Source organism: Scyliorhinus canicula, chromosome 6 (assembly GCF_902713615.1).
Source record: "Scyliorhinus canicula chromosome 6, sScyCan1.1, whole genome shotgun sequence".
NCBI lineage: Eukaryota > Metazoa > Chordata > Chondrichthyes > Carcharhiniformes > Scyliorhinidae > Scyliorhinus > Scyliorhinus canicula.
In genome coordinates this window covers 139,696,390-139,709,714 of record NC_052151.1, presented here as the reverse complement: position 1 = coordinate 139,709,714, position 13,325 = coordinate 139,696,390, and the positions used below count along the sequence as shown (strand labels likewise).

Here is a 13,325-nt window from a genome sequence, read left to right as displayed (position 1 = left end):
CGTAAATTACACAAGGTTTGTACCGGCGGGACCTGGCTCTGCGGCCGGCCTGCGGAATCCTCGGGGGGGGGGGGTCACGGGGGGATCTGGCACCGGGGGGGGGGGGGGGGGGGCCCACAGCGGCCTGGCCTGCGATTGGGGCCCACCGATCTGCGGGCAGGCCTGTGCCATGGGGACATTCTTTCCCTCCGCGCCGCCCGCTGTAAAGCTCCGCCATGGCCGCACGGAGAAGAAACCCACTGCACAGGCGCAGGAATCACGGCAGCGGTCCTGGGAACACGCTGGCGCTCCTGCACAGGCACCAAATTGCGCCAGCCACAAAGGCCCTTTGGCACCGGTTGGCGTGGCGCCAATCACTCCAGCACCGGCCCAGCCGAACGTGCGAAGGATTCCACACCTTCCAGATGTCCCGACTCTAGAGTGGTTCACGCCACTCGTTGGCGCCGGTACAGCCCGCCCGCTGGATACCGGAGAATCCCGCCCCTTATGTCCGATATCCATCTCTTCCCATGTCCAACTGTGTGCACATGATTGGTCATTATTCTGGAGCTTAATCAGCATTCACTTTCAATAGCCGCTCTGTTCTCTCTTCATCTCATTCAGGCTTGTCCCTTTTCACCTTCCCTACTGCAGCGCCAAACATTCCTGTGGTGGCTCGAGACATACACTGGAGGTTTCCAGTAGTTAACAAGGGGTTTATTGAGATGTCCGGTGGCAGCCACGGTGTGAATGGTTGCACATTTGGCAGCTCCTGCTGAAGGCTGTGTTTTTTTTTCGGACATTTTCCCCGTTTGGAGGGTGGATGAGTAGCGAGAAAGGTCTATGACGTGTCAGAGGGGAGTCTGATTCCATTGGTGGGCCTGGTGGATGGATCCAAGGACCAGAAGTGGATCAAGAAGAAGAGAACAGCTGGAGCAGGAGAATCTGCATTGTCGCACGTCCTGAAGGTCTGTGCCATTGGCGAGACCATGCAGACGCTGCGACAGTGGATGAACAGACATCGCGTGTCAATCGCCAGGCAGGAATGTTCCTTTCCAGTCGGGGAACACTTCAGCAGTCAAGGGCATTTAACCTCTGATCTTCAGGTAAGCATTTTCCAAGGTGAACAATTCACACCTCTTTACCCTGTGATTATCTCTCTCCGTCTGGACCTGTAAAGACCTAATTATCTGCAAAGACTCTCATTCAAAGTATTATTTTGCTTCATTGATTTTGTTTATATATGTGGTTGTGGAACCCACCTTTTCACTCACCTGATGAAGGAGCTGTGCTGCAAAAGCTAGAGATTCGAAATAAACCTGTTGGACTTTAACCTGGTGTTGTAAGACTTCTTACTGTTCCTGTTGAAGGAAGTGGCACAGTTCAATGACCATGTCCTTGGTGAATTATAAGCACTTCTGGAGGTTGAAGAAGTGCGGCCTTCTGATGAGAACCCATCCTCTTGCACACTCCCTGCACAACTTCCCCTCTCTGCAGCCAGGACTCCAGGTCTCTGTTGTGATGCAGGCTAGGAGGGTCTGCAACTATAGTCCCTACGAGTCGGTACACATTGTGGGTAAAATCTTTTTTTGAACTCCCTGCTACTATAACGTAACACTGTTTTCAAAATCCAATAAATTACCAAAGGTCTTCTGAAACAATAACTACACTGCCACCAGAATCCTTGCAAGAGTAAAAGTAAATGAAAAGCACCTCACCTTCAAGTTGCTTGACTAGCCCTTTAAATAACACCAGTCACATGGCTGAAAACATTATGGCATTCAGAATATGCCATGTAGGCTTCCCTGAAGGTGGTCAGATCACTTCCTGGTGTCTAAATTTCTCTTCAGGGCCTCCATAGTGCCAATACCCATGGCACAAAAGAGTCCAATTTTGCAGCCATAAGATTCTTCAGGCATTTGACCTTTCCTGCTTTGGAAATCCAGCGGTTGAATTTTATGGGCTCCCCGCAGGCAGGAAAGCAGATGGGTGGGCCGTAGATTAGAACACTGTGCCATTGGCCAGTGTGGCTCCTGCCACAGGTCCACTCGCTCCCACCCTGCCACAGTTTAATGGACGGTACGGGAGGTGTCGAGTGGGTTGTCTGCCTGTGGCTCAAATGAGACCCTTAAGTGGGCAATTAATGCCCAAATAAGGGCCTCATTCCACAGCTGCTCTGATGTAACAAGCCAAGGGAGAAGTCTGTGCCCAATGTGCAGACAGACAGGTTTAATCCTGCAGGCTGCTAGTTAGTCAAATCTGTGGGATGGGTGTTGGAGAGGCAGGGGGAGGGGGTTGTCTCTACCCTGGTCCCCTGTGCCAAAGGCTCCCTCATCGTTTTACCTCACCACGTCCATCCCCTACCACCTGTGGTGTTCTTTGTGATTCTGTTATCAGGATGGATGTTGTAGTGTTCACAAAGACCACAGAAGCTAAGTTCACCAAAAAAGCTAACTTTTATTTACACTACTTATTAAAGTTTAGCCACTTACTCTTATATTAAACAATAATCTAGCAAACTACAATCTACGCTCAACTAACACTAGTCTCTACACTCTATCTATGACTGTACTCTGATCTCTCTCACTACTCCTATGCTCTCCTCTCCAGCCTTCTCCCAGAATTCTGTGAGTCAGTGCTTTATATAGGTCCGCATCCAGCAGTTAATTATGATATGACATTAACTCTTTGTATTCTGAACATTTCCCATAATGCTGCACCACCAACCCCCACCACCCCACTGCCCTGTTTAACATGCCTCCATTCTTCCCTCTTGCTGTCAGCCTGGTCCTGGAAGTCTCAGACTTCCCACAATGTCTGGGTCTGTCGCTGCCTCCTTGGCCTACCCTCAGAACCAGAAATGCCTCCCACTCCCACTTGATGCTGCGAGCATGCAGAGCTGCCAGCCTCTGATTGGCAGCAGCTCTACGAGGCAGGACTTGCTTTTGGATATAGACAGATGTCCCACCTCCAAATAATTAAGGGTCCGTCATCTGAAGAATTAGAGCAGGAGAGCCGGCTATGCAGAGGGAGGCTCACCCTTGAAGTTTACCGGAGTATGCTAGGAGCCAGTCCCATAGAACTAGGGGGTCACAGTCCAGATGGAGGTTGATCGTTTAGGACAGAGATGTGGAGAAATGTATTTACTCAAACAGTGTGGATCTTTGGTATGCCCTATGCTGGAGAGCCAGTAATGGCCAGTAGTTAAGTATATTCAAAACCGAGATTATTATATTTTTTTAGCATTGAAGGGATTAAGGGAGAAGGGGATAGTGCAGGGACGTAGAGCTGTGGCAGAAAGAAGATCAGCATGATCTTAATAAATGCCAGATCAAGTCTGAAAGATTGAATGGTCTACTCCTGCCTTTATTCCTTACGTTGCTATGTTCTTCTGCTTTTTATCTTTATAGATAACTCATGTTTCTGTGAATGAATTTCTGGCCACAGCAATGGTAAGCACCATGAGTAGAAAGCAAGATTGACGGGGAAAGGGAGGCAATGGTAACTGGCAGCCAAGCACCTCCCACATCCAGGTGAAGTTTTTACAAATGACCATTGAGTAGCAGCCAGTTCTTTGGCCGCTTCAACCACGTTGAAACTGTGCAGAGTAAGGCCAGCAACTACGCAATTCCTCGGGATACCAATTTTCCACAACATTTTAAAACAGCCTCTACGTCCCTCATTTACATGTATGATGTGGAGTTGGACTGGGGTGAGTGAGGAAGGAGCAGTGCTCCAGAATGTAGTGATTTGAAACAGATCTGTTGGTCTTTAACCTGGTGTTGTAAGACTTCTTACTGTTTACATGTATGTAAGCCCCCCTGTATGTACAGCTCTTAACGAGGCCCAACTTCCACCCATTAGTCGAGAAGTTAATATAGTGTTGATATTCCCAATAGCAAATAAGTATTTGCAATGTTTTATCAAAATGCAAATGGATTTGCAATTCGTGACATAGCCTACTATAATTTGACTTCGTTGAGGTTATTCTGACAGACAAGCGCATTGTGCCATTGGCTTAGACTTGCAATTTATTGCGTCATCATATTTAGAAGGAAGAGTGAATTAGAAAACATTTTTGACATCTAGCAATCAGGTTGGAGAGTAATGGATCTGCTGATCTGTTTTAATTAAACATAAAATACCTGAAGAGAGTGGGGAAAGTGTAAGTATAAACAATTCTATTTGTATTGCTTTATTGTCTGTTATCTTTTCTCATATATTAATCAATGAAATAGAGAGGTGATTCTAGTAAACTAAATAACTAATGTGGTCAAAATGTAATTGAAGGAAGCTCACAACCTGATTGTTTTCTCATTTTAAAACAGAAATTCCGTTTCAAATTCACAGGTTCCTCAAAATGCCTAACTTCAATATTTGATCTGTTTTGTAGTAAAAAATTATCAAATTATTCCACTCTCCATTACTGATGTACAATTGATATTTGTAACAAAAATCAGTCCTTATTTAAAGGAAGTGGCTTTATAGCGTCGGCTTTGTTTCCATTACTTGCTATATGCAATTCTTCTAGCCTCTTGACCAACACAAGCAAAAACTGGTAATTCCTTTCATTTGATATTAATGGTTCTTGATGTGTACAAATCGACTGCTGTATTGGCCTGTAAAACATTACTGAATGCATTGTAAAGAGATTTGACTGTGTTTTGGGACAATCTAAGATCATGAAGTGTGCTATATATCAAGGGTATGATATGTGGCTATTTTCTCAATTGGGAATGTCGAACCTTGGACTAAAAACCTATGGTTGGATTCTCCGATCCTGCGGCTATGTCTGCAGGATCCGTCTGGTCTTACGACCGGAATGTCGGTGCCACCCCTGTACCGATGCTCTGCCCGGTGGGAGGACTAGCAACCGCTCAGTGTAAAACCCCCAGCTTTATCTGCGGTTATGGCCAGCGAATGGCCGGGTCCGTGGCCGCGCTCGTGGAAAAAAGTGGTCTGTGGTGGCCGTGCCGTGCAACATGGCGCCGGCTGGGTGCAAACCCAGTCTGCAAACAACTGCCCCCTGTAACCAGCTTTGCCACCCCCGACCACCACCCCCGCCCAGCCCCCGCCAAAGCCCCCATGCTAGTGGAATGGCTCCCCACACCCCCCGCCCCCCCCCCCCCCCCAACTGTGGGACGGCACTGGACTTAATCCGCAGCCATCACGCGAGGTCCCAGAATGGAGCACCGGGGGAGGGCCTCAGGTGATGTTCTGAGGCCGTCCATTCGCCGTGCGGCATTAACCCCGAGTATGCCGTTTTTGAGGGGCGGAGCATCGCAAAAACGCGCTGTCCCCAATTCCAGCGTAAACGGGGATTTTCCGGCCGATTGCCGAACGCGATTTTGATATCGCCGATTGGACAATCCAGTCCTTAGAATTTGAATTCAAATTCCATCATGGAAATCTGAGCTTTGACATCAATCTCAAATGGTTCACCAATGACTCTCAGGGGTAGAAACCTGTGCCGGAATTCTCCGGCTATTGGAATCCTCTTTTCCAATGGCAGCTCATCTCCGCCCAAGAAGAGAGAAACCAGCCGTCAGCAAATGGTGCGCCACAGTGAAACATGTGGCTGGGGGATGGTAGAATCCCACCCCTGATGTCCTTATCTGGTTTGGCCAATATGTGATTTCAGTCCCACACCACTGAATGCACTCTCTGAAGTGACCTAGCAAGCTACTTGAGTTCCCCACAACATCTTCTCAAGGGCAGCAGGGACAGGGAATCAAGGCTGGTCTTCATGCCCACAACCCAAAAAGGAATGAAAGTACTCGTGGAGTATTTTTCCTTTCATCGCTGGAATTCTTTCCAAATATGCTGGAATTTCCTGGAACTCCCTTTCAGAACTTAAATAGGGGATTAATTATCATATACTTAGCAATATTTGGAGTATGCATTAGGATTATTACTATTATTAATAAGCAATGCTATTCTGTGACTTTTTCATCAGTACTCAAGCACAATATTTCCACATGCTTCCCTGTTTCTGGCAGCCAGGTAGGTCAATGTTTTTGAGTTATCATGGGCCTGAAAACCTGTGAGCTGCTCATCCCAACATTTTCATCCATTTTTGACTGTTGGCGCTGACCCTCCCAAAATTTGCAAAGTCAGATGGGAGCTCATCTAATTTGAAGGCATGCGGTGGGGAAATTCTTCTGTAAATTGTTTACCTACTTGGTGTTTGAGCCACACACTCCAAGCTTGGACTCTGAGTTGGGCCCCTCATCTGTTAGACTTTGAGCTGATACATCTGGCTTTGCTTGCCATGCCAACCCATTGCTCTTCAGCTGAAAGCGAATGAGGATCATAAATGAGGTGAATTCACCAAGTGTGGATTGTTCACCCACTAATAGGGAATGTGGACTGGGTTTTGACTGCTGTGAGACAGATTAGTTTTACCCGACTGGTGATAAATGTGTTGTTGCAATAGTAATCCTGCTGGTTGCCTTGTTGGGAGTGAATGGAGTCAAACTCACATTTCCATTGTTCAGGTTGATGTTTCAGTGTTTTCAAAAAACTTTCTTCCAGGAAAATCTCAAAACCATGGATGTGATGCTTCTTGTGATTATGATTTTCTCTCTTTTGGTACCACTTTCAAGTTCACAAGCCATTTCGTATGTGAGTGACTGATCTTTTATGCTTCTTAAATACGAGCAAGTGCATGTTCATATGTGTAATAATTACAATAATAATCTTTATTGTCTCAAGTAGGCTTACATTAACACTGCATGCAGCAACTTAAAGCACCAGGTTTTGTTTGTCACTCCATTTCAAAAATAATGCTCTGACTAAATTTAATTCTGCTCTGATGGCTTCCCCTAAATATCTTCCAAGGTATTTGAGCAGTGACATACCACAGTGGAATTTTAAAAAAATAATTGTAATACAGTAAGTTTTGTGAAGCAGGTGAACAGGTGAAATGCAGAGTTTGAGGGGAACAGTAAGAGCAATGATTGGAAAATTTTGATGAAATGCAATCTGGCAAATTGTACGAAGGAAGTAATTACATTATGGTTGAATATGTGAAGGAAATCTCGAAGGAGGATGCTGAGTGTTAATTAGATTATTTATTAAGGTCTAAATGTAGTTGTAGCTATGCTCCTACTGATGACAATAATAATCGCTTATTGTCACAAGTAGGCTTCAATGAAGTTACTGTGAAAAGCCCCTCGTTGCCACATTCCGACGCCTTTTTGGGGAGGCCGGTACGTGTATTGAACCCACGCTGCTGGCCTTGTTCGGCATTACAAGCCAGCTGTTTAGCCCACTGTGCTAAACCAGCCCCAACAGGCACATTGGAGAGAATTACAGAATCACAGAATATTTACAGTGTAGACGGAAGCCATTTGGCCCATCGCGTCTGCACTGGTTTGCTGAAAGAGCATTCTACCTAATCCCACTCTCCTGCCTCATCCTTGTAACCTTGAACCTTATTTCTTTCCAGGCAACAATCCAATTCCCTTTTGAATACCCTGATCAAATCTGCCTCCACCACCCTCTTGAAAGTTCATTGCAGACTCCAACCACCTTCTGGGTGAAAAAGGCTTTCCTCACATCATTTCTACTTCTTTTGCCCATTATTTTGAAGCTGTGCCTTCTAGTTCTTGATGTATTCTTGAAAGTGAACAGTTTCTCACTATTTGTCCACACCCCTCAGGATCTGGAATACCTCTATCAAGTATTCTCTCAACCTTCTTTTCTGCAAGGAAAACAGATCCGTCCTCTCCAACATATGCACATAGCTACAGTTATTTATCCCTGGAATTATTCTTTAGAATCTTCTCTGTACTTTCTCTCCAATTTCTTCATTCTTCCTCAAATATGATACCGAAAACTGGACCCAGATGATGTACAACTAGTGTTTTATACACGTTCAACACACCTCCTTACTCTTGTACACACTCCCCTATTAATTCAACTTAGAATACTATATACTTTATTAATTGCTTTCTCTACATGCTGTGCCAGTTTCAATGACATATGAACATATACACCGAGATCCCTCTGTTCCTGCACCTTCTTTCTCCCTTTATTTTATAATGTCTCTTTATATTCTTCCTGCCTAAATTAATCATGCCACACTTCATTGCATTGATGTTCATCTGCCACTTGTCTGCCCAATCCACCAATGTGTGTATGTCCTTTTGAAGTCCAAGGCTGTTCATCACAGCTTTAGAACATTTCCAATCTTTGCATCATCTGCAAATTTTGAAATCATACCCTGCACACCACAGTCCAGGTCATTAATATATGACAGGAAGAACAAGGGTCCTAACACTGCCCCTAGGGAAATCCATTAAAAACTTTCTCCAATTTGAAAAACAATTATTTATCATTGCTCTGCTTCCTATCACACAGCTATTTCTTATCCAAGAGCCTACTTTCCCTTTTATTCCATGTGCTAGAATTTTGTTCACATGCCTATTCTGTGGTTCTGTACCAAATGCCTTTTGAAAATCCATATTCACTACATAAACAGCATTGTACTTTTTGGTTACCACCTCAAAAACTTCAGCAATTTAGTTAAACATGACTTTCCCTTGATGAATCCATGCTGACTTTCCTTAATTATCCTGCGCCTGTATAAGTGACTATTGATTTTGTCATGCTCTATGGTTCCCAAAAGTTTCCCTACCACTGAAGTCAAACTGACTGGTCTGTAATTGCCGACATTATTCTTGCGCCTGTTTCTGAACAAGGGTAGAAATTTCGCAATTCTCCAGTGCTCTGGCAGCACCCCTGTGTCTAAGGAAGACTGAAAGAATATTGCTCGTGTCTGCAATTTCCATTCTCACCCCCCTCAGCATCCTTGGATGCATCTCATTCGACCCTGGTGCCTTATCTATTTTAAGATGGCCTATAATGCCCCCTCCTTCTCAGTTACTTTTTTCTATAAATTTAGAGTAGCCAATTATTTTTTTTTTCCAATTAAGGGGCAATTTAGCTTGCCCAATCCACCTAACCTGCACATCTATAGGTTGTGGGGGTGAAACCCACGCAGACACGGGGAGAATGTGCTCCTTCTCAATTATTAATTCCTCCAGTGTACCAGTTCCCTCTTCTCCCATCTCGACCTGGGTAGCATCTTCTTCCTTTGTAAAGACAGATGCAAAGTACTTGTATAATACCTCCCCTATTTCTCCTGCCTCCATGAGCAAGTTCCCTTTTTATCCCTATTCAGTCCTGCTCTTTCTTTTACCACGCTTTCTATTATTTATATGCTTTTAGAAGACTTTGAGATTTCTCTTACATTAGCTGTCAGTCTCTTTTCATGCTCTCTCCTTGTTTTTTGATTAGTTTTTTTACTTCCGCTCTAGTCCCTCACATGCTCACATCTTCCTTTTCATCTTCACTTCTATCTCTCTCGTCATCTAGGGTGTTCTAGATTTATCTGTCCTACTTTTCCTCTTCATGGGAATATACCTTGACATTTCCTGCAATACTTTCTCCTTGAAGGTGGTCCATTTTTTAACCACCATCCTTTCTGCCAACTTTTGTTTCCAGCTCACTTGATTCAGATGCATTCTCATCCCATCAAAGCTATCGCTCCTCCAATAATTATCCCTGCTCTGGATTGTTGCTTGTCCTTTTTGATGGCCAGCCTAAACCTTATGATACTATGATCACTGTCCCATAATTGCTCTACTCCTCTGAACCACTTGGGCCACCTCATTCCCAGAATCAGGTCCAAAAGTGCCTGCCTGACCATTGGACTAGAAACATATTGCTGCAGAAAATGATCCTGAACACATTCCAGAAATTCCTCTTGTCCTTTTGCAATATTTATATCACAGTTTATTTGAATATTTGAAGGCCCCATTATAATTACTCCCTAATTCTTCATCCCTTCCAAAATGTCAGGCTCTGAGATTCGCTTGTTCCTGCTGCTACAATGATTAATCTAATTGTACTGTGTGTGCATCTCATGCATCAGATATGCGTTATTATACAAGCAAACAATATTTGTACATGGTATATATTGTATGGTACATATCTGCTTATTATTGCCTTATGTTGTACCTAATTTTTGGTCTGTCTGAGGACCTCTTAGATAATCTTTAAATGGCCTTTGAAAGGATCCCACAAGCCATTCACGACCATCCATCATTACTTGATTTGAGGTGATTACATGAATCGAAAAGGTTTTTCTGATTGGCCAGTCAGTGAATGTGACGTTGTCTCACATAAATCCAAATGAAGTATGAACAATTGCAGCTCCATTACCTTGGGATGGATTCTCCACTGCTTGACACCGGTAGTGGGGTTCCGAATCGGGCGGAGAGTCGAGTGCGGGCTAAAAACGGAATTTAATCCTACTCCAATGCTCCGGTCCCCATCCATCGATGGAAGTGGGCTGCACGCCCTGTGCTGGTGGGGCCATGCAAAACCATGATTTGCATGGATTTGAATGCAATTAATGGGCTGGAAACTTGAGGCTTCACCCCTCCATGATGCTCCAGCCCTCTCAGGCGAGTGCCACGTGGGCGTGAATTGATGCAAGTAGTTACGAGTGGGGCCCAGTGCTATGACCGTTGAGGGGGAGCAAGAAGGTAAGAAATCTCTCCAAACTTTTCGGGCTTTATGCCGCTCCTCCACCAATTATTTGGTGGCAAGTGTATGGACTCAGGGTGCTCCCCACGCCGGGATCAGGGTGCCCTGGCTGAGACCCCCATTGCTGCATTATTTCATTTGAATCCACCTCCTAGCTGCAACTTACAGGTCCCTGGCTGCTGAGACTGCTGACTGCTAACAATATCCTGCCAATACTCTGAGGGCTTCTGATCATGTAGATCTGCTCCCAGCTTGCTCCTCTGGACACCCTCATACCCCACCAGTATCATCAAGGAGATGGGCGTGGTCATGCTCAATCGCCAGCCCACCAGATGTTGGCACTCCTCAGTTCATTCCTCAGAAGTGCAGGAAAACAGTGAGGAAGCAGGGAATAAGCAGAGCTCACCCCAAACAAAGGACATCGGAATCCTTCCTGGCACACATCCCCTCTCAGAGTAGAAGGCTCGCCAGTGACACTATTAGCTAGCCCATCCTGTTGCTCTGTTTACTTGCTATAAATATAGCAGTCAATATGGTCGCCTTCCTTAATCCTAATTATGTTTGCTCTAGAGTCGCCAGGTATCTCTCAATACCGCCACAAAGTTCAAACCCGAATACTGATCAAAGAGCCAATACACCAGTTAGTTCAAAGTCAATACTATTTGTTTACACACACGGTAATATGTACAAACTAAACTATCTTTAACGCTAACGCCTATACTTAGCTTCGGGTGCCCACTCAGTCAGAGGAACAATGGCCGTTGTTCGGATCTGAGGTTGTTGGGTTCGAAGAGGTACAGGAGAACAGCTAAGGTCGTCCGTCTGGTAGCGAGCGTTGACCTTGGACTTACTTGCTTCTGATGCAGCTGGTGGATGGATCTCTCTGCTTTGAGAGCCGAGTCCAAGAGTGCGAATCTCTCATGGGGGTTCCTTCTTATACCCGGAGGGGCTTTGCGCGCTTTTAGGCGGGCCTTAAACTTGGCCCCAATTAATTGGGCCGCTTCTCGATCACTGTTATCGATCTTGACCAATAAAGGGGCGAATGCCCTGATGGCTGGGCATGTCTTAGGTGGCCGTTGGCCTTGCTTTGTTTGTGTCTTTCTGGCGCCGGGATGTGCAATAGTATCAGCTACTTGAGTGTCATTCCTTTGTTCCCGGAGATGGGCCATCAATATGCTAATCGACCCATAGTTTCAATTCCGTCTGGGAGCTGTTTCCCAAATATGCATTCAGCCTTCTGTGCCTGCTTGTTTTCTAGCATTGTCCACAGTTCCCTATATTCTTTGCGAGCGTCCATTTTGTATTCTGGAAGTGGCCATCCCAGATGGCGACAATCCCTGAGGATCACAAACTGTCTCTAACCCTGCCTGTCCATTGCGCTCCTGCTCCCATCCACCCCGCACCTGGCCAGGAAACCTGACCAGCTCCCTGCCACAACCTGCCTGTAAAACGCAGGCTGCACATCAAACTGCAGCTAAGGTCCCAGCAAATGCATACATTACTACTACAGCTAGTAATGCTCGGTATCTGTCTGGCTGCTGCTGCTATTGTGGATGTGGATGCATGGCAGTGAGAGCACCAGGATTGGTCCATGGAGGACACTGCACAAGAGGAGCCTTGCCCAGAAGAACAGCAGGTGGCCATTGAGGCTCAAGTGCTGACTGTTCAACAGGCGGGGAGGAGGTGCGAAGGCAACACCACATGAGGTCACCTGTATACCATTGGTGCCTGTCCTTCGAGGAGCTGCTGGAATGCCTGTGCCGCCACCAACTCTGGCTCAGCAAGGTGACCATCCACCACCTGTGCAGGTGGTAGCATACTTGGCACTGCAGGGGATTGGAGAGGACACCCGCTTCCGGTGGTCGTCAAGGTGACAGTCGCACTGAACGTTTATGCCTCTGGCTCATTCTAGGGCTCGAGTGGGGACCTGTCTGGGATCTCGCAAACATCCAAGCTCAGGTGCTTCCATGGATACCCTAAGCACATGGAAATCAGACTACACTACTTTTAACTTGTACCAGGCCCAACAAGATCCCCGGGCAACAGGATTTGCCACCGTCTCTCGCATGTCCCATGTCCAGGGGGCGATCGATTGCACCCATGTCACCCTCCAAGCACAGGATCAACAAGGGGTGTCTTTTGCCAGTATGAAGGGCTTCTAATCCCTCAATGTAGAGTTGGTGTGAGACCACCAGCTGAACAGTATGCACGTCTGTTACCAATGTCCAGGCAGTGTGCACAACACATGCATCCTGGTGCACTCTTCGATTCCCGACACCTTTGAGGTAATCTCTCGGGTGAGGGGTTGGCTAGTGGGTGGCTGAGGCCATGGGTAAAGCCACCTGTGTGGAGGCCCCAAACTGAGACAGAGAACATTTGTGTCAGTTTCCAGGAGTGCCATTGCGCGGTGCATCAGGGTACTCAATAGCACTTCCGATGGCTGGGCCGCTCTGGTAGAGAACCCCAATATAGCCTCCAGAGGGACTCAAACATTATGGTGGCCTGCTTCATCCTGCACAACATAGAGCAGCAGTGGGGCGACATGCTGGAGGAGGAGGAAGAAAGGCAGGCCTCATCTGACAAGGAGAACAAGGATAGTGTCCAGGACGACCTGAGCGTGGAGCTTGAGCTGGCCGGGCAGGACGTCCAACGTGTGATCCAGGACCACCACACATGGGACAACCTCATCACCAACCAGATGTCCGGCTAACTGCAGCTCCACCACCCTGCCCACCTCTTTCTACCCCCCATCTTACTTCAACCACCCCCAACCCCACAGAGAATCCATC

General features: G+C 46.3%; 1 protein-coding gene across 1 annotated transcript in view; it reads left to right on the top strand.

Annotated features, from left to right (window-relative positions):
* Window positions 1-5,949: 5,949 nt before the first annotated feature.
* Window positions 5,950-13,325, top strand: part of LOC119966836 (adhesion G-protein coupled receptor F1-like) — a 99,980-nt gene continuing 92,604 nt past the window's right edge. Inside the window, exons 1-2 of the mRNA XM_038798807.1 lie at window positions 5,950-5,982; window positions 6,514-6,603. Of these exons, the coding sequence (XP_038654735.1) occupies window positions 6,529-6,603 (75 nt within the window). The 5' untranslated portion in view covers window positions 5,950-5,982; window positions 6,514-6,528. The remainder of the gene's footprint in view (window positions 5,983-6,513; window positions 6,604-13,325) is intronic.